Source organism: Cheilinus undulatus, linkage group 19 (genome assembly GCF_018320785.1).
Source record: "Cheilinus undulatus linkage group 19, ASM1832078v1, whole genome shotgun sequence".
Lineage (NCBI taxonomy): Eukaryota > Metazoa > Chordata > Actinopteri > Labriformes > Labridae > Cheilinus > Cheilinus undulatus.
Window position 1 is genome coordinate 9,527,100 of NC_054883.1, and position 27,846 is coordinate 9,554,945.

General features: G+C 39.3%; 1 protein-coding gene across 1 annotated transcript in view; it reads right to left on the reverse strand.

The window, feature by feature from the left end:
* Nucleotides 1–25,186, reverse strand: part of malrd1 (MAM and LDL receptor class A domain containing 1) — a 109,663-nt gene extending 84,477 nt beyond the window's left edge. The window contains exons 1-9 of the mRNA XM_041814287.1: nt 25,009–25,186; nt 21,902–22,033; nt 21,672–21,760; nt 21,427–21,591; nt 15,617–15,713; nt 9,043–9,174; nt 6,367–6,519; nt 1,032–1,137; nt 265–632 (exon numbers count right to left, since the gene is read on the reverse strand). Coding sequence (XP_041670221.1) covers nt 265–632; nt 1,032–1,137; nt 6,367–6,519; nt 9,043–9,174; nt 15,617–15,713; nt 21,427–21,591; nt 21,672–21,760; nt 21,902–22,033; nt 25,009–25,186 — 1,420 coding nt within the window. The remainder of the gene's footprint in view (nt 1–264; nt 633–1,031; nt 1,138–6,366; nt 6,520–9,042; nt 9,175–15,616; nt 15,714–21,426; nt 21,592–21,671; nt 21,761–21,901; nt 22,034–25,008) is intronic.
* Between the last annotated feature and the right edge of the window lie 2,660 nt (nt 25,187–27,846).

Below are 27,846 nucleotides of genomic sequence, written 5' to 3' on the forward strand. Positions count from 1 at the left end.
TACATATTATTGTTTAACTGGCATTTCTTTGTAAAAATATGCTTCACTTTGACATTAATGAGTTTTTTTAAAATTTATTATTATTTGTCAAAAAGACAAAATATATTGACTGATTCATAAAATTAATAAAAGAGTAAAAAATCCAAGGGCTGAACATAATTGCAACAACATATTTTAAATAGTAAATATTTTAACATTTCCAAAACTATTTCTCTACTTGATTAAATGTTTAGTGTTACAGTTTCAAATGACAGAGGCACTCACAGCATCCCTCCTCATCAGATCCATCCCCACAGTCATCCACAAGGTCACAGAGCTGCATTTGCTCCACACATGCCCTGCTGTGTCTGCAGTGGAAATGAGTGTGCGCTGGGCACTCTGCCACAGCTGGGGGCATCGAACAGTTCCTGAAGGTGACATCGTCCAAGGCGGAAACCCCGTCAAACACAGCCAAGCTGATCTTAGCTAGAGCGATCTGGAAGGGCCGGGTGATGCGGCCCAGCTGCACGGTAACCTGGTGCCAACGGGGTCCCTGGTCGTACAAAGTCCTCCATATGACGGTGTTGTTCGGGACTCCATCGATTCGGAGGTACATGTCTGCGGCTCCAATAGATATGCCTGAGTTATAATGCCTGACAGAGAAATGAAGAAATGAAAGATTACATTTTTACTCCCAGCACTGTTCTAGGTTATTACATTTACCTTATCCATCAACATCACACCAGATACAGTAAATCACATCCTCCCCTTGGGACAATGCATATGCTTGCTGAACATAAAACATGAGGCTTTTGATTATTCTGCAGAAAAATAAAAAATTTATAAACATCCACAACTTTTCTGCCAGAAGTAAGAGAGATGCTGAGAGAGCAGAGATGAGACAGTTGGAGAGACAGTAGGAGGGACAGGGACAAAAAGATGGAGAAAATCACAGTGGAAGGAAGATGGAATGAAATCATAGGCGGATCTACAAGTTCAGGTTGGGATGACACACCATGTTGAATAGAAGCTACAATGTCACTGTCACCCACCAGAATGTCATGGTGCACCCAGAGGCCGACTGCTTGAACCAGGGTCCTCGAAGAACAGCCGTCGGATAGAAACTGCTGCTGTTCTTCATTATGAACATGAAGTGACCTGAAGACAGCAAGATTACAAAATTAATCCCTCAGCAGTGGTGGACTCAGGATCTTTACTATGACACCTCTGTAAGAATAGATGAGGAAGAAAGAACCATTAACTACAGATTTAACAAAAAAAGACGGGGGGTCAATGAAAATGAACTTTGATGCCAGTGAAAATAAATGTTAAACCAAGGAAATTGTCCACTGAGAAAAGGCCCTGGCCTCTGGAAAACACCCTGGGGGCACCTTATCATACTGTCCACAGGAAGGGCAGCATTGTGGGAAATTTGTCATATGTTGTCCATTTAAAAGGCAACGAAGAGAAGCTTAGCCAATTTTAGGCACTATGAGAGCACTTTGTCAACTTGTGCACTTTAGGAGCACTTTGTCAACTTATGCCTACTTAGAGGGCACTTTGACAACTTTTGTCTATTTAAAGGTCACTTAATTTTGCCTAACAAGAGGGCCTTGGGTAAGCACTTGAGGGGGCACTGTCAATTTCTGTCAATTTCGTAAGCACTTAAGAGGGCACTTTGTCAACTTCTGTTAATAAACTAAACACTTAAGAGGGCACTTTGTCAACTCCTGTCAATTAACTAAGCACTTAAGATGGCACTTTGTCAACTTCTGTTAATTAACTAAGCACTTAAGAGGGCACTTTGTCAACTCCTGTCAATTAACTAAGCACTTAAGAGGGCACTTTGTCAACTTCTGTTAATTAACTAAGCACTTAAGAGGGCACTTTGTCAACTTCTGTTAATTAACTAAGCACTTAAGAGGGCACTTTGTCAACTTCTGTGAATTTCGTAAGCACTTAAGAGGGCACTTTGTCAACTTCTGTTAATAAACTAAACACTTAAGAGGGCACTTTGTCAACTCCTGTCAATTAACTAAGCACTTAAGATGGCACTTTGTCAACTTCTGTTAATTAACTAAGCACTTAAGAGGGCACTTTGTCAACTCCTGTCAATTAACTAAGCACTTAAGAGGGCACTTTGTCAACTTCTGTTAATTAACTAAGCACTTAAGAGGGCACTTTGTCAACTTCTGTTAATTAACTAAGCACTTAAGAGGGCACTTTGTCAACTTCTGTGAATTTACTAAGCAATTAAGAGGGCACTTTGTCAACTTTTGTCTATGAGGATACTTACGAGGGCACTTTGTCAACTTCTATGTATGGGGACACTTGAGAGGGCACTTGTAAACTTTGTCCTTTTAAGAGAGAATGAAAGAGGGTACTTTGTCAACATCTGAATATTTACTTGCACTTAGGAGGGAATTTGTCATCTTCTTTCCACTTAGAGGGCACTTTGCAAAACTTTGTTATTAACAGGTCAAGTAAGGCAATATGTTCAATTTTCTTCACTTTGAGGGCACTTTAGGGGGCATTTTATGGTGTTTATCTACTATAGAGGACAAACGAGCAGCACTTTGTGCTGATTTTTGAGCTACAGTTACAGCTTGATTAAGCAACTAACTGAGCTATTGTCCTTGTCCCAGTATACGTGAACAGCAGGTCAGTGAAATCATTGACTGGAGCTTGTCTGTCTCCACTTCTGTACAGTGACATGCATTCTTTCAGTGCAGACCTTTGTCAGAATTTTGCGCAGTTCGCTTATTGGCAGAAGGACAAAGAGAGCATTAGTTCAGCTTAAATGGTCATTGACCCAAAGTTTATGAAGGATTACATATAAAGTTTACAAAATGTCACAAATATCACCCATCTGTGTGTCTTCACCCTCGCTCTGCGCAGAGATAGGAAAAGAGTGAGCTCCCAGAGCAGAAAGCTCCTGACCCTCCATAAGTGTGTCTTTTTATCTCTCAGGGGAGGATCCTCCTCCACTTCCTGACAAGAAGGAGTCCTGGGAATTACGTCACTTCCCAGTCCAGTGTGTAACAAAGAGTGGTCTCACTACGTTAACCTTAGCTGTCATCATCACTGTATACAAAAAGAGCCACTCACCTGTAACTCTAATCTTAGCAGAGGAAAATGTTAACTGTATATAGAAAATACAATGTGTTGTCTTGTAATATTTCACACTTTCCTCCTGATAGCAAGCACCTAAATACATTTTCACTAGCTCAGAACCTTTTCCTGTATTATCTACTTTTGGTAGCTTAATGTAGTGTTCAAAAGCATACAACAATGCTACCTTACCTACCTACCACCCACTTTATAATTTAGCAGACACATTGATCTGAAAGACAGTATATTACCTCAAAGTAACAAAGGAGAGGTTCATTTACTGCTTAACTCAACGCCTTTGCTCAATGCTGCTGATGCAGGGCCAGCTCTGGCTATTTCGGTGCCCTAAGCGAAATTACAATTTGGTCCCCCCGGTTCAGTAAATCAGTAAACATAATGGAATAATGTAGACAAATATTAAATAACAAATTTGAAGCTGCTATTCTAAACTTAACACACAAAATTAAGGAAATCAAAAATGAAATTATGCTGAATAAGATAATATGAGATAAGACTTTTTATTGACCCCCCTCTAGGTTAATCACACTAACGCTTCTGTAATATTAGTATAATAGCAAACTGCTCATAGGTAACATTTAACTCTACTATTAATCAAAGTAATTAATTCAGCAGGGCTAATCTGTTTTTCATCATCCAAGATAGTTCTTTTTACATTCATCAGTCATAACACTCAGCAATAACCAGTGTTGGGAGTAACGTGTTATAGTAACTAAGTAATGCGTTATAGTAACTCAGTTAGGTTTTATGGTAACTAGTGGTGTAACGCATTTCTTTTTAAAATTAATAATGCTGTTACAATTACTGGGAATTTATATCATGAGTTACTTGTAACTTTTACAGCCAACAACTTGTTGATAAGGTTAGTAAACATTAGTAGTTAGTAAACGTTGTGGCGGAGGACTTGACAGGACCGTAAGCACATCTGCATCCTGTGACTGAGAGTAGTCTCTGAGGAAACACACAAACACAGGCACTGAAGCGCACACACACATCATGGCTGAGAATTCGAGCGTGAGCTCTGTCTTGGAAATACAAGCATTACTTTTCCCTCCTCGGGATAAAAGACAAAAAAGAACAGGGAAGTAAACCTTTCCACTTCCAAGACCAGTAATTTTAACTTCACGAAGTGCCGAGTTAAACAACATGCTTCAGCTAAACTAGTTTCCAGAGAGCCGGATGCCACACCCAGGTACAACACCGCTAACCCAGGTACAGCTCATGTTAGCCCTGATCAGATCCACAAATACATCCACAATTTACACATTTTTCAGATCTACAACTATATTCATGATTTACATGTGTTTTTCAGATCCACAAATATATCCACGATTTACACACGTGTTTTTTAATTTTGTGTGTGCATTTATCATGACCTATCATTTGTAAATCTTCAATTCTGCTTTTGAATTGTTGAAAGTGTGGATCACTTGTGGATCAACCAACATGTGCATTTATTTTTTCAAAACTGCGTGACAAACGTCACTAAAAATAAATTGCAAAAAAAAAAGGGATTTGTTTTTCCAACAGATTTGTGTTTCTATTCTCATCGTCTTGTTCTTCACTCGTGTTTTTAAGACTGAAAAGACCAATGCTAAATGGTGTAGCAGCCAGTTGTTTCAGATCAGTCTGATAGAGTTAAAGAGGTGGAAAGTAACTAGTTACATTTACTCAAATTACTGTAATTGAGAAGTTTTTTGGGTACTTGTACTTTTTTGAGTACATTTTTATTTCCTTTACTTGGTTGTTGTAAGTTGTAACCAGAGAAACCACCTTTACTAGAGTGCAATATTTTTATACTTTTTCCACTTCTGTTGACTACACAGTAGCACATAGCAAGAGAACGATTCCACATCATATCCTAAAACAGTTGTTTTATTTTACTTTATTATAGAGATCTGACAATCTGGATGGAGCTCTGTGTTCCCATGTTGTTAATTGCTCCCAATGCTGGGCAATTAAACTATATTCTGATAAAATCACTGTATATCCAACTGCAATTTTCAAATCACAGATGTTGCAATATTTCTTTGATCGGCAATGTGCGTCAAAACAAAGTTTCATAAAATTTGTTTGCAGCAGAGATGTGAATGCTCTACACATCATGCAGACATTAAACCATCCATTTTTTCCAGAATAGTTTGCACAAAAGTCCTTCATTACTATGTTTTATTAAAACATTTTTCTTATTTAAAATGAGAAAGACATAAAAATGCTCATTCTCTTTCAGGAAGCAATTTCCACTGCATATGCACCGAGAACCAAAATAATCACAATTAGATTTTTTTTTAAATTTGTTCAGGCCAAGTTTATCATGTAAATGAAAGAAGCTAAAATTAGCATGTAAATAAAAAGCTAAAGTTAGAGGATAAGCTCTTTTATAAAAGTAGTACAGAGACTTTCATATGTTGTGGCTTGGAGCAGTGCAGATGAAGAAATGTTTAAAAAAGATTAAAACTTCTATATAAAAGGTCCAAAATCCACTGATCCAATCTGCCGTATGCTACACAGCATGAGGTGTTATTGAGTTGTTTTCCTGGCTCCTGTTAGCGAACTTCCAAAAAGCCTGCTTCGCGCACCACCACAATACCTAGACAATGTTTTTTTAGATGGAGCGCTGTCATGTATCCTAAATCTTCAAACAGATGCTCCCACCAGGATACGAGTAATTTCACAAAGCTTGAAGGTTGCTGGAATAGAGACTTCAGTTCAGTGCCTGTACGCTCTCCAAATCTGAAGCAAACAGAGCGTCTATTCACAGCATGTTCACACAATGTACACAACGAAACAACAGATGGTGCTGGAGGAAAGCTGCACTACGCTATCAAGTCCATCTACAACAAGAAAACAAATTAAAACTGAAGAAAAGGCTCAGTATACAGAACAATGGAATGAGGCATTATATGGTTGTGCATAACCCTTGGTTTTTAGTGAGCATACTGCTGTGTTTTTCAGTGAATAATGTGGTGTTAATATGCAGAATGGGTACAGCATATGTCAGTTTCTTTTCTATTATTCAGATGGCTGAGAAGGAATTTTTCCATGAAGTGCTTATCTCTGAAAAACACACAAAGAATTTTCTTCCAATAACAAAAGCTTGATTTGATTTATAGATTATATTTTTTGCCTTTTATTTCTGACCACATACTCTGGAAATTATTTCATCTGTTTGCCTATTTTTAGGCAATTGACTGGTGAATGAAACTGCACATAGTGATTGGCAGTTCTCAAAAATAGATGATGTGTATGTTTCTTTACCTTCTGTGCTGTTGCTTGTGTGATCCAGCGGTGGTGGGCGGCCATAGTAGTCTGGAGGAACCTCTGCAGAGGAGCCTCTGACCCAGTCAAAGCCATCACCAAGGGTGAGCTCATACCAGCCACAAGAGCCATCCTCAAAGTCACACTTGGAGGCTGAATGTGCAAAGAGATAAAAAGGCATGAGTAAAGACTAAAAGTTTATGCCTTTGGTAAAAGCAGCAAAACAGCAGTTTCACTACAAGCTCTGCAACTGGCTGTTCAAGGGCTTTCAATCACAACAAGCTGTTTTTTAGTTGATTGAGTTGTCTCTGTTCATATGTAGATGTGTCGCTTGTGATTAAGGCAGGCAACTGCTTAGGGCCCTTAAAGCCAGTGGGAGACCCCTAAGGGCTAGCACTTTAAACTACAACCGTGGCTGAAAATTGGAAAAGATTGCAGTGATTTAGGAAACCTCCCTTAGGTGTGGTAAACCAGAAGATAATAGGGCAGTTATTGGGTCCAATTCCTTAACCTGACATGCCTGCTCCACCGTTTCAAATGCCCATTGCATGGATATATTTCACATTCATCTAAGAAAGCTCCTATAGAAAGCATGTGGGAAGGGCAGGACTATTCAAAAAATCTTGGAAGGTGATTGGAGGTATGTTCTGTCTGTCACATTCATGATGAGCCAATCAGAGCATCAAGTCAAAATGACGTACGTTCTCTTGAGCTGACAGGCTACCGCTGCTGTAGATTGTAAATGGCGAAGCTACCTGGTGAATAAAACTGATGCCAAGGCTGGTCTGGAGTCATCCAAAAACATCTTCTCTGCCAAGACAAGCTTTGGGCCTGACTCTTTTGTCTTTTTTTAAAAAGAAATTTGTTCCAGTTTCAATTAAACTGCTGCTTTCCTACAACTACATCTAAGCTAATAGCTACCGCAGCAGCAGCCATCAGAAGACCTGACCTGTAACGATCGCAAACCCATGCCAAAGCAGACCGGGAGAAGAGCGAAAACATCTTTTTTGTCATGAAAAGGTTTCAGTGTTGCTCTCTGCTTTTGTTTTAATAAAGAAATGTTGTCCAGTTCTGTCAGAGCTGCAGCTGTGGCTATGTCTGAGCTAATCACTCCACAAGCAGCCTTTGTATACAACCATTCCCACAACTTTACCCCATAACTCTGACAAACTCATGCTGAAGCAGATCAGTAGAATAGCAAGAACATCTTTCAATCATGAAAAGCTTTACATTTTTCTTTTCATTATTTCATGTAGAAACATGGCCAAGGTACAACTAAACCCAGCTGGTACTACTGCCTTGTTCTCCTTAAATGACACTGGTTGGTCTGAAGGCTTTTTGGTTTGGCACAAATGTTGTTGATTGGAGCTTTTCCAGATGAATTTGCCAGATTACAGAGATGGAGTTTGGCAAATCAATCTGATTTGCAAGGCCACTAATCCCTCCCCCTTCCAAGCAAAGACAGCAAAGGCCTGGTTGTCGGATGATTCTCAAGATTGTCTTGCCAAATTTTGCCCTCATGTGAGATGTGTTATGGTTCAAACCGTTTGGGTAGGGCAGGACTTTAAAAAAATTCTAGGAAGCGGATTGGACAAACACTCTGTCTGTCACATTCATTATGAGCCACATTCATAATGCCTGGCAGGCGCTGCCATATTTTATGAACGGTGGAGCTTGTTGGTGGATAAAACTAATGCCGAGGTTGGTTGGGAGAAAAGCATAAACATCTTCTCTGCCAGGAAAAGCTTTCAGTCTGGCTTTTTGCTCTTGTTTTAACCATAAAATGTGTACAAGTTCTAATCAAACTGCAGCTATAATAAAGCTATATCTGAGCACCAGTGGCAGGTAATGTATATACCAGTGTCCAGTTCAACCAAACCCCACCTGTAGCTACTGCCAGGTTCTCCTAAAATGACACTGATTGACAAAGTCTGTTCTCAGCCCAGGCACAGCTGTTTCAGATGTGCCTGATGACAACATAGAATCTGGCCAATTCGTTGACTTTGCAAGGTTAGGATGAAGGGGACTGCTGTACCTTACACCTCCAAAGACAAGAGAATTACCACCGCTCACACTGGAAACTAATTTTTCCAACGCCAATAAATCAGTTTTTCAAAATTTACAGTGTTAAAACAATGCCATTATTAGGTCATTGAAGGGATTATTAGTAATATCATACAGTCTCTAATCATTTCAACGTCAAAAACTTCACAAAATATGACTACAGAGGATGATATTGGCAGGGAGGCATTTGACAGAGTCAGATTTGTGTCAGATTTATTCAGGCTGAGGCTTATGGCCTGAAACAATGCACCACAGCAAAGTTATGGCTACTTGAACACAATGCATCCTGGACAGCCACATAAGATTGACCGAAAAAATCCTTTTTTAGAGCTCAGAATACAGATGTCTAAAGTTCCAAGACAACTCTATCTGCTGGAGGGGATTGTGGGATACAAAAGCATCATTCATGGTATTATAAGAAGAACTGGCAGCGAGTAAATGGAAACAAGAGTTTGTGTATCACTAAAGACTTTGTTGTAGGACTACTGTGTGAGGATTTGTATTGAAATAATGTATGTCCTCAACGGTTTAAGTCATACTGGCAGCTTCAAATAAGTCACCAGACTCCTCATAGAAAGAGTCCAGATGAGATGTTGATTATTTATATCTTACAGCAGTTGGCCTCGTCCTCTCCATGGGGACAATGTGGGGTGAAGTCACAAACTTTACTCTCCTCAATGCACTCGCCACTAGCACAAGCAAACCACAATGGAGGGCAAACAGGAGGAGGGGGGGTACTGCTCTCTGCCGAAGAAGAAAAAAGTAAGATTAATACAGTCACTTTTATAGGAGAACTTTATATTTTAAATGTGGAACAACCAGATATAAATCATTATCACCGAGTCCTGTGATTTTATCAGTATCACTGGAGATCATATCATGGTGGATTAATACAGAAAATCTCTGCCATATTCAGATAAAGTGAAGATCTTTAGCTGTGTTATGGAAGATTAGACCCGCAAAGTAATACCTGGAGTTCAGATATTTGGATCAATAGGAAGTCCAAAATGCTCTGAGCTCAGTTTCATTCTGCTTTCAAGAACTGCTGGAAACAGAAGGAAGTCAGAAGGTGGGTAAGTGTTTTTTGACTGGCTGTTTCTAATTTAAACTTAAATAGTTTCTACTATTGAAAAAATAGTTTAAAGGACTATTATGTAAGCTAACGAAGCTCTTAGACGCCCCCTCCAGCAGACCGTTACTGTGAGACACCCCACCTGTCAGAAATACATGAGAAAACGTTCAAAATAAAATCATATTAAACTTTCAGTCAAGTTAAAGTAAGGGTTACAATTCCAAAAGTTAAAAGTGAAAAACGTGAACACTAAAACCTGATTACAAAATATTTAATAGCTTGAAATATGTAATAGCGGTGAAAGCTATGAAGCTTACATAGCTAAAGCTAAAGTTCACAAAGCTCATGGATATCCATACTGACATAGTTAGCTTTAGTAATGTAAGCTACATGAACTACCTTATCTACGTAGGCAACATAGGTACATTTATTATAGTTACGTTTACTAAAGCTCACATTGCTAAAGCTAACTTAGCCACATCGGCTTATACAGTGATGTTAACTACGTAGCAACTATAGTTTTGTTAGCTTTGATTAAAGCTAACACAGCTATAGTAAGCCAGTGTTTGTGTATCTGCTTCTGAAATTGGTCTATATTTAATTTACCCCCAGCAATTTATGACATTCATAGTCTGACAGAGATGGCATCTCACATTCAGGGTCTGCGAGAGGGGGCATCTGAGAGCTACAGACTGCAGCCAGACTGTCTTACTTTTAAGGAGAAAAAAGAAGTAAAAACATGTTAAAAGTTCAAGATTACACATCAGCTCAGCTTTCAACTGGGTGTAGGCATGCTAGCTGTCGAATTCAAAATTTCCCACGTCTTGTGGGTGCAAACCTGAGCCCAAGTTCATTTGCTATTTAAATGGGACGAAGCATAGAAACATGACAACTGCTTCAGGTGGATAACAGGAAAAACAGCAGTGCTGTACCACAAAAATACTTTGCAGCAGGCCTATGATAGGGGCTCTCATTTTTGGATTGCTTTGTTTATGATTTTTCAGGGCTTTTTATGCTTTTATTCAGCAAGAAAGATAGTAGATAAAGCCAAAAAGAGGAATAAGAGAGTAGGGGAGAGTCATGCAGGATTGTGGCCACAGGCCAGACTTGGTACGCGGGGCACACCTTAAACCACTAGGCCATCTGTGCCCCCATTTTAGTTTCTTTAATATCACATTTTTGTCTCCATTGAGATTATAATAAGACACACTTTTCCCTTTTTGAAGTTCAGGGAAAATCAGGGTGAAGATAATGCAGCTCGTCCAGGTTATTTCAGGAGTTTATGCATGAGTGAATAGGGCTTAAATGCAAAATATGTCAAATCTGCCACCAGTCAAAACAACATGATCAGTACAGACCAGTGCAGCTCATCTCAGCCCATCTCTCCTCCATTCCACTGTTTACTACATTGAGGGTTCTACAATACGATACAGTACAATATAATGTGATATACTGTATCGTGATCATCAACCAGTGGCCTGGGGGCCATAGCAGGCTCCTCAAAGCTTTCCATTTGGCCCCCAGAAGATGATTGAATCCAGAAAGTATGCAGGGGGAAAATTCTGTTGGGGTTCAAAGAGGATCTTTAGGTTTAAAACCTCTGCAGTTATTAAATCAACCCCAAAAATGATGAATATTGAAAAAATGTATCATTCCAGTCCTGATTAAATCTACTATTTTCTGTGTCAGCCCCCTACTTAAAACTTGTATAAAGTGAAGTTTTTACTGCCTTTTTTTCTGCACATTTTTTAACAGTTGGTATGCACCAAATAGGCGTCAAAAGCAGTGATGGTCCACATGATAACCCCTTCAATATGTAGATAAAATATCTCAATTGCCACCTTGTGGCAGAGTACTTAATACACATGCAATGTACTTAGCTGAACAGACATTTTGGTTTCAGTTACATAATGATTTATTAAGGGCCTTATTAATGAACAGAGTCCTCAATAATAGAACTGGAGGCTGAGCAGTGGGCTTGGTCTCTACTAGACTTGGAATTGCCTATATGGGGTTATGTATGTATGTTTTATAAGATGCTTTAAAGACACAGGCCTGGCTACTTTCTTTAGTTATTATCGTATTAGGAGTAATTTGAGATGGCACACTTGTCTCTTTGATTATGTTTAGATCAATGAATGAGACAGCTTTAAGTTAATCTATTAAACTTGAACTGCATCTTGCATGTGTCATATACCTTAACTTTGGATTTAATGTGGATCCTTGTAGCTATTAGGTGTACTTCTGAGGGTACAAAGCTTATGCAGTCTATTGATTTAATCCAAGTCTAGAATCAACCTGGCTATTTTATTATGACAAGATATTGAATAGTTTCTCATTTTAAAGGCAGTATTATGAGTCAACTGAATGATTCATTTGGTAAGTAGCTGTGTAATAAGTTATATAATGCACTCTGATAGTGGGCCATAAAATGCAGCCATCCAATTAAACCAAACTCAGAAAGCAATTAGGTTCCTGAACACAAATAATTGAGAAAACAAATTAGGGCTCTGTATGCATAATTTCTCAGAGACGAGATAGTCATACCAGTAAGGGGATATTACATCTTTGATTAGTATCTCTCAGGCTAAGTCATTATAGAATACCTAATAAAGTGAATTACGTAGCGCTTGATTCTTGAGAGCGGGCCATAAAAGACCCATCAGGCCAAACAAGTGGAAATTTCAGTAATGTGTAAAGGCTAGACATGATAAATTACATGGTGAATAGCTCATTCCTTTAACATGTAGAGAAATGAAGCATCCTCTAAGATACTTGTGCGTGAGAGGAGTGTGATTTATGGTGATAAGGCTTAAAAGACTAGACTTAACATGCAATGTATTATACCTACATTAATTTAATAATGGACCAAAATCTAATGCTTAGAATTTTATTATCTCTGACAGTTCACTAAAACAAGATTCAGTGATGTTGTGTACCCATAATTCAGTGCAGCCAGTGTACTGTTATGATAAATAATACAGGACAAGGGGCATAAAAATCCTCTATGAATGATGATAAAGGCATGTAGTTAGTAATATGAGATCTGAGCCACATATCAAAATAATATTATTTCATTCCCTCACATCCAGAGGGAGATACAGATGAGCTCTAAATAACAACCTTATGTTCTTAAAGTGACTTGTTATTGGCATTTTAAAGACTGTTAAAGAAAAAATAATGCCATAAGTTTAGATTGAGGCTTGAGCCAGCTTTCTGCATTGCTCTCTATTGTAAAACATTGAATAATATCAAGAACATAACACCAGCCTTGCTATTTGCTCTGTGGAGTAGAAAACAAATCGAAGTTAAGGTACTAAATGCTAAGATGACAGTGAGCTGTCTCATCCACTTAGAAATGGTAAACTACATCAGGAGTCCAACAGACTCTTAATATAAGTCTGTCACACCGGCTGATGGATGTTTTGCTACGACAAAAACACCCCTTATTAAATATAGCCAGCTTTAAAAAAGACATTAAAAGAAATGGCACAAAATATACAGAATCATCATCTGACAGAATGATGAGCCACCAATCAACAAGCTGTCATCTGCTTTATTGTATAATAAGGATCCAATACAATATGGTCTGATACGATAAAATGTGTAAAATATGACACAATATGATACAAAATCATAGGACACAAAACTACAAATATCAGTATGATACGTTATGTTACAATAAGATCTGATATAATACCATACGCTATGATGGCATTCATGATGTGATCTGACATAATATGATACTTTGCAAAATGCGGACAGACAAGTACCGTTCTCCTGGCAACCGCCAACCTCAGACCCATCCATCAGATTGCCAGATGGAGAAGCGCGATTTGTCACTCCAGAGAACGCGTCTCCACTGCTCTAGAGTCCAATGGCGGCGTGCTTTACACCACTGCATCTGATGCTTTGCATTGCACTTGGTGATGTATGGCTTGGATGCAGCTGCTCGGCCATGGAAACCCATTCCATGAAGCTCTCTATGCACTGTTCTAGAGCTAATCTGAAGGCCACATGAAGTTTGGAGGTCTGTAGCAATTTACTTAGCAGAAAGTTGGCAACCTCTGTGCACTATGTGCCATTTTATGTGGCCTACAACTTCGTGGCTGATTTGCTGTCGTTCCCAATCGCTTCCACTTTGCTGTAACACCACTGACTGTTGACTGTGAAATATTTAGGAGCGAGGAAATTTCACCACTGGACTTGTTGCACAGGTGGCATCCTATCACAGTACCATACTGGAATTCACTGAGCTCCTGAGAGCACTGAACCTTGCAAAGCCAATGGATACGCCCGTTTCCTTGTTTTTCACTCATCCATCTTGTTAAGCTCCCATCTGAACCATTTGGGCCCGGTTAGAAAGTGACAGGACCAATCAGCGACGAGATGCAGTACTTGCATGTGACATAAACAAGCAGGGACAAGAGCTGGTGCAGTTATGGAGGAAGAGATTAGCCTGGATGCTGGAAGAATGGTCAAAAATTCCCATAAACACACTCCTAAACCTTGTTGAAAGCCTTTCCAGAAGAACTGAAGCTTTTATAGCTGCAAAGGGTGGACTGACGTCATATTAAACCCTATGGATTAAGAATGGGATGTCACTTAAGTTCATATGTGGGTCAAGGCAAGTGAGTGAATACTTTTGGCAATGTAGTGTACAAAGCTTATAATGCTGATGATATTTGGGTACAAACACACCCTAAAACTTGCTCTGTACAGTTTGCTCTTTTTGGGGGGTCTGTATGTGGAGAGAAGCTACACGCATCTTCAATCTGCACAGAGTTGCAATGTAATGCTGAAGAAGCACTACTGTATTCACATAAAGTTGATGGGCAAAGAGAGGAAGGGTAACATTTTCATATTTATTGCAAAGCCAAACTAAAAATGTTTGATTTGAGTTCCTCTGTTTAAAATGAAGTTTCCCCCTTGAATGGAGCAAATTAGGACAACTTGGCATAAAAACGTCACTTGCATTCAGGCAATGCTCAACAGATCCAGAATTCTCCACAAACGTGGATGAAACGTGATTCTGCTGATGTCACTGGACTGATTCAACTCTTTGTTAGACATACTTGTTTTTCGGCTCACTGGAAAGTTTGTACATTGCCCCGCCCCCCACCCCCCCCCCCCCCCCCCCTCCTTTTTTTTACATGCTGCATCACAGTTACTACTAGTTCTCAAGAGAGGATAATTCTACACTCTAAATGCAATATGGTTGCACAGGAAGAAGTAATTTGCCTTTGAGAGCAGTTTGGGATACATTTAACCTTGTGCATGTGTTTTATGACTGAGATGGAGACCTTTTGACATCTTCGGGCAGGTTTCACAAGCGCTAAAGCTACATAACCCCAGTCTAATTAGGCCCTAAATGTTGGTACTCATAAAAAGATTCATAAATGCCAAAATAAGTTAATGAGGTCAGACAACTTGCCTGCAGCCAGTCCTTGAAATTTACTCCATGAATGAGGGAAAAGGAAGGATAATCAAATTTCATAAATTTATGTTTTTGATGAAAGTATGGTCTTACAATTTAAGCTGACCATCTCACCAAGCATGAAAACTCTCTGACCTTGGTGCTCCACTAGGCGAGAGAGCTAAAGAAGCTGAAGGCCACAGGTTGCAGCCCAATTGAGACAATCAATAACGAATTTTCAACTCTTGTTTCACAGGCAGACAGCAGGAGTACCATCGAATATTGGTTGAGTAATGGCTGTTGTAAAGATGCCATAGTTTGTTCTTGCAGCTGAAATACCTGGATGTCACCAAATGCCAGGTGGACAGTACTTTATCAAACACCCCCAGCCTAGATATTCAGCTGTATCACATTCATCACTGGGGTGGAGGCAGCGCTCTATAGCAGACATAAATAAACCCATAGCTTGTGGCCCTGACTGTGCTCCATATTCAGTGCAGAGAAATGTGTCGTAAGCACTATTTTAATGATTCTGTTATTCTGTTATGAAGCCCATCTTGGGTGCTTTACTGTCTTCCCCTTCCATCAGTATTCAAAACTAGTTTGTGGTGGTCTGTTTATGTGTGGTGATATTTCAAAATGCCAAGGTCTGAACTCGTCATGTCTGTGTAGTGAGATGTTATTAATGGTAGCAGTACCAGGCACAGGAAGGCAGCTCAGACTGAAGGATAGGTCATCGATGGCCAGGACCTCGGAGGCTTCGCTGTCTGCTGAAAGTTGCCCTCGAATTATCACCTGGTAGATACACAGAAGACATCTTTTTAGTACCTCTGATCATAATGAGTTTTTCACTATGTACAACTTCAGTTTCTGTGGGCATAAGTACAGTTTTGCTTTGTGTGGCCAGAATGTAGCTTTCATAAATACTATCCAGCCTAGTAAGTTAGTCTACTACCCAAAGAGAATGTATACCAAACACCATGACAATCAGTGCAAATGTTTAAACGATGGTAAGGTTACAGACATTAGCAGACAAGATCCCCCAACGCAGTCTGGCTACAGACTGTTCATCTCTGATGGCCACTCTCAAATACCACTTGTCTAAGACTTGGTATATCTGAGAAATGAAAGTGCCACAATTGGCTGGGGCACTAGATTTCCAGTAGCCAATTAGATTTTTTTTTAATTCAACTTTATCCTTAAACAAAGTCTGGCTATTACATTCATGAAATAACCACATTTCAAACATTACAGACCGAGCAACATTTCCTAAATAAAATAGAGGAAAATCAGAAGTCCAATCTGGGATTACATTGAATAGGCCTATAGACCCGTTTTAGAAGTTGTTGCATGAACAGTGGCTTGCTTTAACTTAGTTAGCTTTGGCTAATGCAAACATAGTCACAGTGGTGACATAATTAATTTTACTACATAAGCCAATGTAGCTTAGTTAGCTTTGGCAACATGAGCATTAGCAACGTGAGCTTTATTAAACATGGCAAAAGCTGAGATACTTTAAACAACATAGCTAACGTAACGACTTTGTGAGCTTAGCTTCAGCTATGTTAGCTACATTACTACATTACTCTATTATCTATGTAGCTTGTACAGCTAATGGAGCTTTGTAAGCTACACCTGCTGCGTTATAATGTTTTCATGGAGGGCAAGTGTTTCTACTGTAAGCAGACTTCACTGCTGTATAAAACATTTTGTAATCGGGTCTTGCAGGTCAGGCTTTTGACTTTTAACTTTTTGTATCCTTACCATTTCCTTAACCTTAAACATAACTTTAAACAGAAGTTTCATCATGTCTTATTTCAAAGGTTTAGTGTGTATTTAGGTTCTGAAAGAGAGTTTGTTGCAAACAAACAGTCTGCAAGGCTGAGCCTAGTGAGTGAAAGCAGTCATTAGTTACCTATGTATATTCCTCATCATAACTGAGCTCACTTTATCTTATTACCCACGCCGATGAAATCAGCAGGGGGTTATGTAAAGGGCTCCGTATCTTTGTTTGTTCGTTTGTTTGTTTGTATGTGTACAAGATAACTCGAGAACAGAAAGTCGTATCTTCACCAAACTTTCAGGGAATAGTAGGATAGTGACAGGGAAGAATTGATTAGATTTTGGTGATGATCTGCACATCCGTTCGGTTTTTCTCGGACTTCAAAATTTTGAACACCATAGTAATCAATGGGAGCGTGAGTTCCTCGGTGGTGCTGCTTAGGCGTGGGTCTGCCACCTCAGACGGCCATTCTAGTTAGTTCATGTAAGTATTAGGATCAGTAAAAATGTCAGTTGTATTTGGTTAAAAATGTCAGTTTTAGAAAACTAAGAGGGTAAAAAAAAAAGTTTCAGCTCACAAGCTAATGCTAGCCTCAAGTTGGCATATTCTGCAGTGGTGTAGCATCACCAAAAGACAGAGTCATAAGTTTTAGTGTGTATTTCCTTCTGAGATATATACAGCATTTCAGAAGAACAGTCAGTGAGCGTGGCTGTCAGAGATGTATGGTCTGCCGCTAGACCCCTCTTGTCACGATATGTCAGCTAGCTAGTTATGAACTTGCTAAAGCACATCATTAGTTTCACAATAACAGTAATACTAGTACTAGCAATAAGCAAGATATTGTTAGCAAAAATCTGGCAGCTATACTTTTGAGAATTTAATCTGAAGTTGCTTTTGTAGCTGTGGGTCAAGATAATAGCCTAGTTAGCCACACTTTGCTGGCAAAAGGCTTGGTGACAGACTCTTATAGTAAATGGAGAGAGATTATAGTATGTTTAAAATTTGCTATGTTTCAGTTTGTCAACGTGACAATATTTGCTTAAGATTAGAACTGGCATGTAGCTTTTCTCCTTAGAAACAGCCTATTTAATTAAAAAATTGCCCTCCTAGGAAAAACTAGCAACCTAGCTAGCTAAAACATCATATTCTCTTTATCTCATAGGCTACTTGTTATTGTTACTGGTTAGTGGAAAGATGTTAACTGTCATGTAGTTCAAGTATGCCATGCTTTCCAAGTTTGCTATTATATTTGCACAATTTTAGTACTAACAGTAGGCCTACAGACTGGACACCTTTTAAAGGCAGTCTGTCGGGCAAATGACCACTCACTTACTGAGCAGGGCCATATAAAGGTGCATTCCAATGTGTTCCTCTTAGTTTAGAACCTCTCTGGCTTGTGAAAAGTAAATATTGACAAGAAAATGGCTCTAATTGGATTGCTTTTTCCCTTCAGTGCAAATTTGAACTAACAACATTAAAGTAAATTCAGTTTTTTTTTTCAGACTCCCAAGAGATGCTAACTAGCTAGCTAGCTAAAAACATCCTCATTTACATGTCACAGTACTAGTAATATCAAACCGCACTGAACAAAGTCCACAAGACGGGTTTATCTAGATGCCTGGAGTTATGTAATCAATCATTTATGACTGATTCAAACAAATGGAGGATTGTGTCAGTATGGACCAAGCGGAAACTGACTCTAATCTACTTTTTTTTTTTTGTTCATTAACAGCCACAAGTTTCCTTTCTCCTAATAAAACAGACCTTAGGTGCCACAGTATTACAGAGGATTTCAGAGTCAAAGCAGTGTTTTTATCTGATCCAGACAATGTACCCTTACTGTGGGTATTTTTTATCCATGACTTGTAGTTGTTGTCAGTAAGCAGCTCTTCAGAATACTTCATGTGCACATAAATAGGCTTAAATTTTCTGTGTGTGTGTGTGTGTGTGTGTGTGTGTGTGTGTGGGGGGGGGGGGTCCTACTATATTTGAAATGTAAAAAAAAATCTAATTGAACTATTCATGACAACAGCAGGTTTTAAAGCAAACAAGCCATTTTAAACCAAACAAATTGCCTTAGCTGAATAACAAACCATTTAACTAGACTGCCGTTAAAACAGGAAGAAGATTAATTGAGGGGAAAGTGTTTGTTGGCAGAGGGTTGACCTCTGTTTAGCCCCGGCACTGGTTCAGACATGTTACGAAACTGAGCTGGCTGCAGTCAGCGGCAGATGGTGAAGGCAGTGAAGAGGAGAGGGGTGACACGCTGACATTGTCTGAGGATATAGGAAGGACAGGAACAGCAGGTTTCATAAGACTCCAGATGGCCTTTTAGGGGTCCACTTGGGTCAGCGCCCCACTCACGGTGTGTAAACGGCTCCTGTTGTGTTGCACATTTATACCCAGATTACTTAATCGGTTTTGATGGAAAATTCGGTATTCAGGCTAATCCAGGTATCTTACTTTTGAGGGAAACAAACAAATGGTTCTCTGCTCACATCTAATGACTATTATGTTAGTTGAAATTATTTCACATTGTTTGCTAGATCTGATGTAAGTCATAAATCTTTATAAGAATCTGGTCGTTTCTATCTAACCCCACATAACCAGATTTCTTAGCTACATGAATGCAGTGGAAACAAGCTGTAACTAAGTCATAAATCAATATTTCAGTTCCCCCAGCTTACATGTTAGAAAAGTTCTGTAAATATTTTTTGAAAATAAGGTGTGATTTAAGGTTCAGTATCTCCTTTTAGGTCGATTTTACTCTCCACCATTTTCTCAGGTAAATAATCATCTTGTCTCCCAATGGACATTTTAAATTAGCTTTATGTCACTGTTTTTTTATGCAAACACTTTATTTTTATGTATGTATGGCTACTTTCAAAAAAATAGTACATAAGAAATGCCAATGAGTCTTTCAACCGAGTCAGATCAGGCCAGGTATGGGAGCATACGCCCCATCAACCTGTACTGCTCTGGCCTCCTGATGGCTATTGTCCAGGCCTGCACCAGGCCCATGCCCCAACAATCCAAGTATCCTTCTATCTGACCTTTCCACGGCTGCCCTGGACATCTGGTCCAACCCACCAGATCTGGGACATCCAGTATGAGGTGAGCTGGATCAGACCCCGGAAAGCAGCTGACCTTTCCCATCCCCGCTGTCCTGAGCACATCAGCATCTTGCCAGCCTGCGTCTCAGGCGATCAGTCAGTGTCCAGGCCTCACAAAAGTACAGTAAGACTGGAAAGACCAAGGATAAGAAGACCCTGACTTTCATCCTCATACTCAGCTCAGCGAACCCAGCAAACTCATCAATCAAGCCTGAGTCCAAGTCTGGGGTTGATCTCAACCACTAAGTCAGGGGAGTGTTGCTTTTTTAGGCAAAGAAAATCCTAAAAAAAGGACGAGGCCCTCCCTCTGTTCTCACATGATGGCAGGGCCAACAATTGGACGGGGCTCTCACAAAAAAGAAACATAAATATGTTTGAGCTTTCAAGTGGTATATCAAAATGTCAAGTTTAGTTTTGTCCCATCAGTGTTAACACAGAGCTGAGAACAACAAACATAGAGGGAGTTTGACTTCACTTTGCTTTTTAGACTTCATTAGCCCACCTTATATTTACATATACTATAATACATACATAATAATATGTATAATATGTATTTTTTTATTGCTTTCATAATATACAGAATAATGCACTTTAATAAACCTAAGTTATAAATATGTTTTCTGTGTTTAGCTTATGTTATCACTGGTTCTTTGCTAGCTCTACATATCCAATGTCACGGTGCTTATGGTTTCATTTTAAGGGTTTTTATCTGAGGCTAAAATTACTGAATCTTCTGGATGAACATGCATCCACACATTTTTTTTATCCTCTTCCCATGGTATTGTCTTTTGGTTGCTTGCTAAGGATCTGGATTAATTCTTGCTGTTGTCTTGAGACTTTAACCCAGGTAGGTATTTTGCATGACAAATGTTAGTTTATCAAGTTTTTGAGAAAATGACTGAAATGATCTATTAAAATGGATAACTGGTTATCTTGAGCAGTTCTATAAATGAGCTGGGATCTTGGGAAAACATCAGGAAATCATGTTGCCAAGAGAGAGGTTGGTCATGTAACATGTAGCTGACCTAACCTGACACGCCAGATAGATTTGTTTCACACATCCATCTGGAAAATTACTCATACACAGCATTTGGTAAAGGGCAGATTGGATGAACATTTGGGGCTGTTACATCTCTATGGGCCAATAAGAGCAACAAAACACGTAGGAGTAAATCCATCGAGAACTGCATAAGGCAAACCATGTAGACATGTCAGTACACGACTTTTGTCATTTTTTAAAAGAAAAAAACTCACTGCTGTTCTTTGTTCTTCTTTTAACAAAGAAATGTTGTCAAGTTCTGATAAAACTGACGCTTTCGCAGCAACCACGCTGCTGCTTGTTTACGTCACGACACCACTGCGCCTGAAAGTACTGCCTCTTGTCGCTGATTGGTCCTGTCACTTTCTAACCGGGCCCAAACGGTTCAGACAGGAGCTTTGCAAGATGGATTCACCAGTGAGAAACACAGGAACGGGCATACCCATCTGCTTTGCAAGGTTATAGCTGACCCTAATACACCACCAAAAATCATAAATTGTTAATTTTTTCATCATGTTTCTAACATACTAACAGCAACAATATCTTTTACATTAATAAATGAATGTTACTAACCTGGAATTCATGACTGTGATTCATCTTTATCAGCGCCTGCTGCCATGTTTCGGTCTCATGCCCTGGGGAGACTTTCCACACCTCTGTGCTTTGACCCTGTGTTTGAGTCCTAACAAGCACTTCAAGCCCTCCATGTTGGCCCCCAATGTAATAGTAGAAGCTCATCTGTGAGGTCAAAATGTCAGGAAGATGTCACCAGTTGCCACTGAGTATTTTCTTTATGTGTTATTTGAGATCTTTGTTACCTGACAGGTGTGACTGGGCTGGAAGACGGGGCTGTTCAGGTTGGCCGTGGTTGTGTTTTCTCTGACAGGTACAAGGGATACAAAATATGCTAAAAAAAGAGAGAGAGAAGGAGGGGGACAAGTGCAATGTTGAATGTTTTTAAAAGCATATGTAAAACAGATGAGGTGAAGGCTAATAATGTAAATGTATGCACAGTATATCCCTTGTGGCAAATGTCAATGCTCCCTACCTGATGTGTAGTTGTTGTGGTCATGTTTGAGACCCTGCACCTCAGTCGCTCTGGTCCAGCCAGATCCATCCTCTGAGCTCTGGGTCAAGTCACAGAATCCCTCTTCAAAGTCACACCTCTTATATCCTGAACCTTCAGGAGAAAACATGAGGAGCATTTAAAAAAAAAAAGTGCCACAGACTAGGACGTAATTTGGGGGGGTGACAGGGGGGACATGTCCCCTGCACTTTTTAAAAAGGCAGTTTTGGTCCCCTTAAATGGAAACCGGTTGAGCACTAGGACCAAGCGGAAAACGGCTGCTCAAGCTGAAGTCTGTTTCCCTTTAGACCTCCCACTGGCCCACAAGCTCATCGCTTGGCTCTGCCGTTTCTTGCTAACGTGTGATTGGCCGTCCCCGCTGTCACTCCATCTGGTTGTAAACAGCGCCTGGACTATAGCACATGAGCACACCGGTGTTCAGCTAGTTGGCCCTGAGTCCACGTTCATCTGCCACTGTCAGTTGTTAACATGTTGGGCATTTGTTCTGCCTGGGTCACGTCAGCTAGACGGATTTTAATATCAGAGGTTTCATTTACATTAACATTGAATGTGTGTATGTGTGTGTGCTTGTGTGCGTGCGTGCTTGTGTATGTGTGTTTGGTAATTAGGCGCAGCCAGGTGGCAAGATGTCGGAAAAAAGAAAACTGGATATAAGAAACTTCTTTAGAAGTCAAAGTGTAAGTTACTCAGAGGAACACATTACACCACAAACTCCTTCCCCTTCCTATTATTATCATTATTATTATTAATAGTAATAGTATTACTTGTATCTTTTTCTAATATTCTATTATTTAACTTTATGATAAACTTATGTATTGCAATTTATATGTTCATATTATGTAATTGTTTTATTCTTGTAAAGTGTCTTTGAGTTTTATTGAAAGAGCTGACAAATATATTATTATTATTATTATTATTATTATCATTATTATTATTATTATTACTGTAGAGTCTCAACAACACAGAGATTTTAAAAAAGTGTATATTTAAAGCCAAAGAGCTACACTTTTTGATTTTTTTTTCATGTTTTATTTGTGTTTTGAAAGGCAGCCACTGTTTAAAAACACTAACAATGAAAGTTTTGGGGAAAAATAAAATAAAATCTTGGATTATAAATGTGATTTTATACACCCGTATTGTTTGTGAATAAATTAGACATAATAATTGAGAAACTGAGTTTTTTCTTTAGACTATACCATCAAAATCAATGATTGTTGCATCCCAAATTGTCCCACTGTTCATATGTCATCCATCAATATATTTTTGTCAGGTGACAGATGATAGAAATCCAGAAGAAGATACAGGAGGAGGTAGAGCAAGAGAGGCTGGAGGAGATGGAGGAGGTAGAGGAGGAGAGACTGGAGGAGATGGAGGAGGAGAAGCTGGAGGAGATGGAGGAGGAGATACTGGAGGCTCATAGGTGAGGCTGAAAGAATAAAGATATGTTAGTCATGAGATTGAGCATTGTGACAAATGTTAGGGTAATGATAATCTTATTTTTATATATTATTATAGCTTATTATAGCTTATTTTTACTCAAAAATTAGGTATAATTTTATGTAAATGAGGTCTATTGACCATACCCCCGTACTCAAACCAGTTGTGTCCCCCCACCTCTGAAATCAAAATTTCGTCCATGGCCACAGACTAAAACGCCCAGGTGACAACACTATATACTGTATGAACAGTCATTTGCCCCCTCCCTGATTTCAAACAAAGCCACTGATATTTATTAGTCTGGAAAGGGTTACAAAGCCATTTGTGAGGCTTTGGAGACCAGCGAATCATGGTGCGAGCATTACCCACAAACAGGGAAAACTTTGATTTGTGATGAACCTTCTCAGGAGTGGCCAGACTACCAAAATTACCTATAAGACGCATCGTTGACTCATCAAGGAGGTCTCAAAAGAACCAGAGCAACATCTAAAGACCTGCAGGCCTCACTTGACTCAGTTAAGGTAAGTGTTCATGATTGAACAACAAGAAAGAGACTGGGCATCCATGAGGGAGTTCCAAGGCCAAAACCACTGCTGAGCAAAAAGAACACCTAAAAACATCTTGATGATCCCCAAGACTTTTGGGAAAATATTCTGTAGACTGATGAGACAAAAGTTGAACTTTTGGAAGGAGTGTGTCCCGTTACATCTGCTGTAAAACTACCACAGCATGTCACTGAATAAACATCATACTAACAGTCAAACATGGTGGTCTGGGGCTGCTTTGCTGCTTCTGGACATGGATGACTTGCTGTAATTGATGGGATCATGAATTCTGCTCTTTACCAGAAAATCTTAAAGGAGAATGTCCAGCCATCAGTTTGTGACCTCAAGCTCAAGCGCTCGGGTTATGCAGCAGGACAATGATCCAAAACACACCAGCAAGTCCACCTCTGCTTTATAAATTAAAGTTTTGAAGAGGCCTCGTCAAGGTCTCAACTTAAATCTAAGTAAGATGCTGTGGTATGACCTTAAACAGGCTGCTCATGCTTAAAACCCCTCCAATGTGGCTGAATTCAAACATTTCTGCTCGGAAGAGTGAGCCAAAATTCCTCCTCAGTGATGCGAAAGACTCACTGCCAGTTATTGCAAATGCTTGCCATCTATGGTTTGCCATCAAACCATCTATCAGGTTTAGGAGACAATTACTTTTTCACATAGGGCCAGGTAGGTTTGGATGGCTTGGTATTATTTATTTATTTGTTGTATTTGACACCTACCCCACAGAAGAAGTGACAGGCATATAACACAACAATACAGAAGTCATATATCATCCCCCTGATTGTTATTTTTGCTTTAGTTGGTGATAAAGAGACATCCATGCTGATTTTAGTCTGTTTTATTAACAGCTAAATAATCCTCATAGGAGCTTAAATTTAAAGCTGTAGTTAGCTCATCACGTCGGTGACAATCCCCTTATGTTGCTGCTTTTACCTCCACCATATGTGCTACCAAGGCAGCATGAAAAGTGGATTTGTTTCGGATTTATTTATATCTTAAGTCTTGTTCACTGTCTGCTTTTACATTTTCTCTGTTTAGATATAATCCTGTACATTTTTCTGGTTTACTCACAGTCTCTCTCATCGCTGCCATCCCCACAGTCGTCTGTGAAATCACACAAGCAGTCCTCAGGAACACATAATCCCTGAGAGCAGGTATACTCCTGAGGTAAACAGGCCCCAGCCGACAAAGGCGTGAACACCAGCAGAAAGGCCGACAGCAACCACGCTGATCCCAGTACAAACGTCATCAGCCTGGTTATTGCTTGTCCTCTAACACCGTCTGTTCTCCCCCAAAGGAAGCATTTTGTTTTGAATATTTCAAGAAAAGCTCCAGTCGAGGTAGAGCATTTCTTCACGAGGATTGATCCAGTACATGGGTTGGAGCTGTTGTAAAAGGTAATAAATAGCTTTTATGGCTGTTACACAATAACGTCACTTTGCGTCTTTGTGTTTGCCTGTATCTGACATGGAGCCATGCCAGTACAGACAAGGGGAATAGGATATTTACAAACCTCCTGTCAATCTCACGGTCTGTTCTACCCTCACTCATTAAAATGAAATAATGAGGAAAAAAATGCCAAACGTTGAATTGAAATATCAAAGAAACCCCCTGTTTGTACACACTCATTCCAACTCACAGTGGCAGTTGAAGACCCAAACAATATTTCTGGCACAGAAACAGGGATATCTGATGAAAGATTTCAAAATTAAAGCTGTCTCAAATATGCTACAGTAACAACTCAAATGCCTAACTTCAAAATGAAATAATAATGACAAAAATGCCCAACTTTACATTGAAATATTTCAGAAACCATAAGTTTCCACACACTCATTCCACCTCACAGTGGAAGTTGAAGACCCAAACAGTATTTCTGGCACTGTCCCAAGCCAATCTGATGGAAGATTTCAAAATGAAAGCCATCCATGATATGCTACAGCAACAACTCAACTGGCTAACTTCAAATGAAATAATAATGACAAAAATGCCCAACTTTGAACTGAAATAATAAAGAAACCCCCTGTTTCCACACGCTCATTCCACCTCACAGTGGTAGTTGAAGACCCAAAAAATATTTCTGGCACAGTCCCAAGGCAATCTGATGGAAGATTTCAAAATGAAAGCCATCCATAATATGCTACAGCAACAACTCAAATGCCTAACTTTAAAATGAAATAAGGGAAAAAATGCCCAACTTTAAATTGAAATATTAAAGACACCCCCTGATTCCACACACTGATTCCACCTCACGGTGGTAGTTGAAGACCCAAACAATATTTCTGGCACAGTCCCAAGGCAATCTGATGAAAGATTTCAAAATTAAAGCTGTCTCAAATATGCTACAGTAACAACTCAACTGCCTAACTTGACAATGAAATACTAAGGAAAAAATGCCCAACTTTACATTGAAATATTTCAGAAACCGCCAGTTTTCACACACTCATTCCACCTCACAGTGGTAGTTGAAGACCCAAACAATATTTCTGGCACTGTCCCAAGCCAATCTGATGGAATTTGTCAAAGAAAACGCCTTCTAAAATATGCTACAATAACAACTCAACTGCCTAACTTGACAATGAAATACTAAGGAAAAAATGCCCAACTTTACATTGAAATATTTCAGAAACCGCCAGTTTTCACACACTCATTCCACCTCACAGTGGTAGTTGAAGACCCAAACAATATTTCTGGCACTGTCCCAAGCCAATCTGATGGAATTTGTCAAAGAAAACGCCTTCAAAAATATGCTACAGTAACAACTCAACTGCCTAACTTGACAATGAAATACTAAGGAAAAAATGCCCAACTTTACATTGAAATATTTCAGAAACCGCCAGTTTTCACACACTCATTCCACCTCACAGTGGTAGTTGAAGACCCAAACAATATTTCTGGCACTGTCCCAAGCCAATCTGATGGAAATTGTCAAAGAAAACGCCTTCTCAAATATGCTACAATAACAACTCAACTGCCTAACTTGACAATGAAATACTAAGGAAAAAATGCCCAACTTTACATTGAAATATTTCAGAAACCGCCAGTTTTCACACACTAATTCCACCTCACAGTGGTAGTTGAAGACCCAAACAATATTTCTGGCACTGTCCCAAGCCAATCTGATGGAAATTGTCAAAGAAAACGCCTTCTAAAATATGCTACAGTAACAACTCAACTGCCTAACTTGACAAGGAAGTAGTGAGGAAAAAAATGCCCAACTTTACATTGAAATATTTCAGAAACCGCCAGTTTTCACACACTCATTCCACCTCACAGTGGTAGTTGAAGACCCAAACAATATTTCTGGCACTGTCCCAAGCCAATCTGATGGAAATTGTCAAAGAAAACGCCTTCTAAAATATGCTACAGTAACAACTCAACTGCCTAACTTTAAAATGGAATACTAAGGAAAAAATACCCAACTTTACATTGAAATATTTCAGAAACCAACAGTTTTCACACACTCATTCCACCTCACAGTGGTAGTTGAAGACCCAAACAATATTTCTGGCACTGTCCCAAGCCAATCTGATGGAATTTGTCAAAGAAAACGCCTTCTAAAATATGCTACAGTAACAACTCAACTGCCTAACTTGACAATGAAATACTAAGGAAAAAATGCCAAACTTTACATTGAAATATTTCAGAAAACCGCCAGTTTTCACACACTCATTCCACCTCACAGTGGTAGTTGAAGACCCAAACAATATTTGTGGCACTGTCCCAAGCCAATCTGATGGAAATTGTCAAAGAAAACGCCTTCTAAAATATGCTACAATAACAACTCAACTGCCTAACTTGACAATGAAATACTAAGGAAAAAATGCCCAACTTTACATTGAAATATTTCAGAAACCGCCAGTTTTCACACACTCATTCCACCTCACAGTGGTAGTTGAAGACCCAAACAAT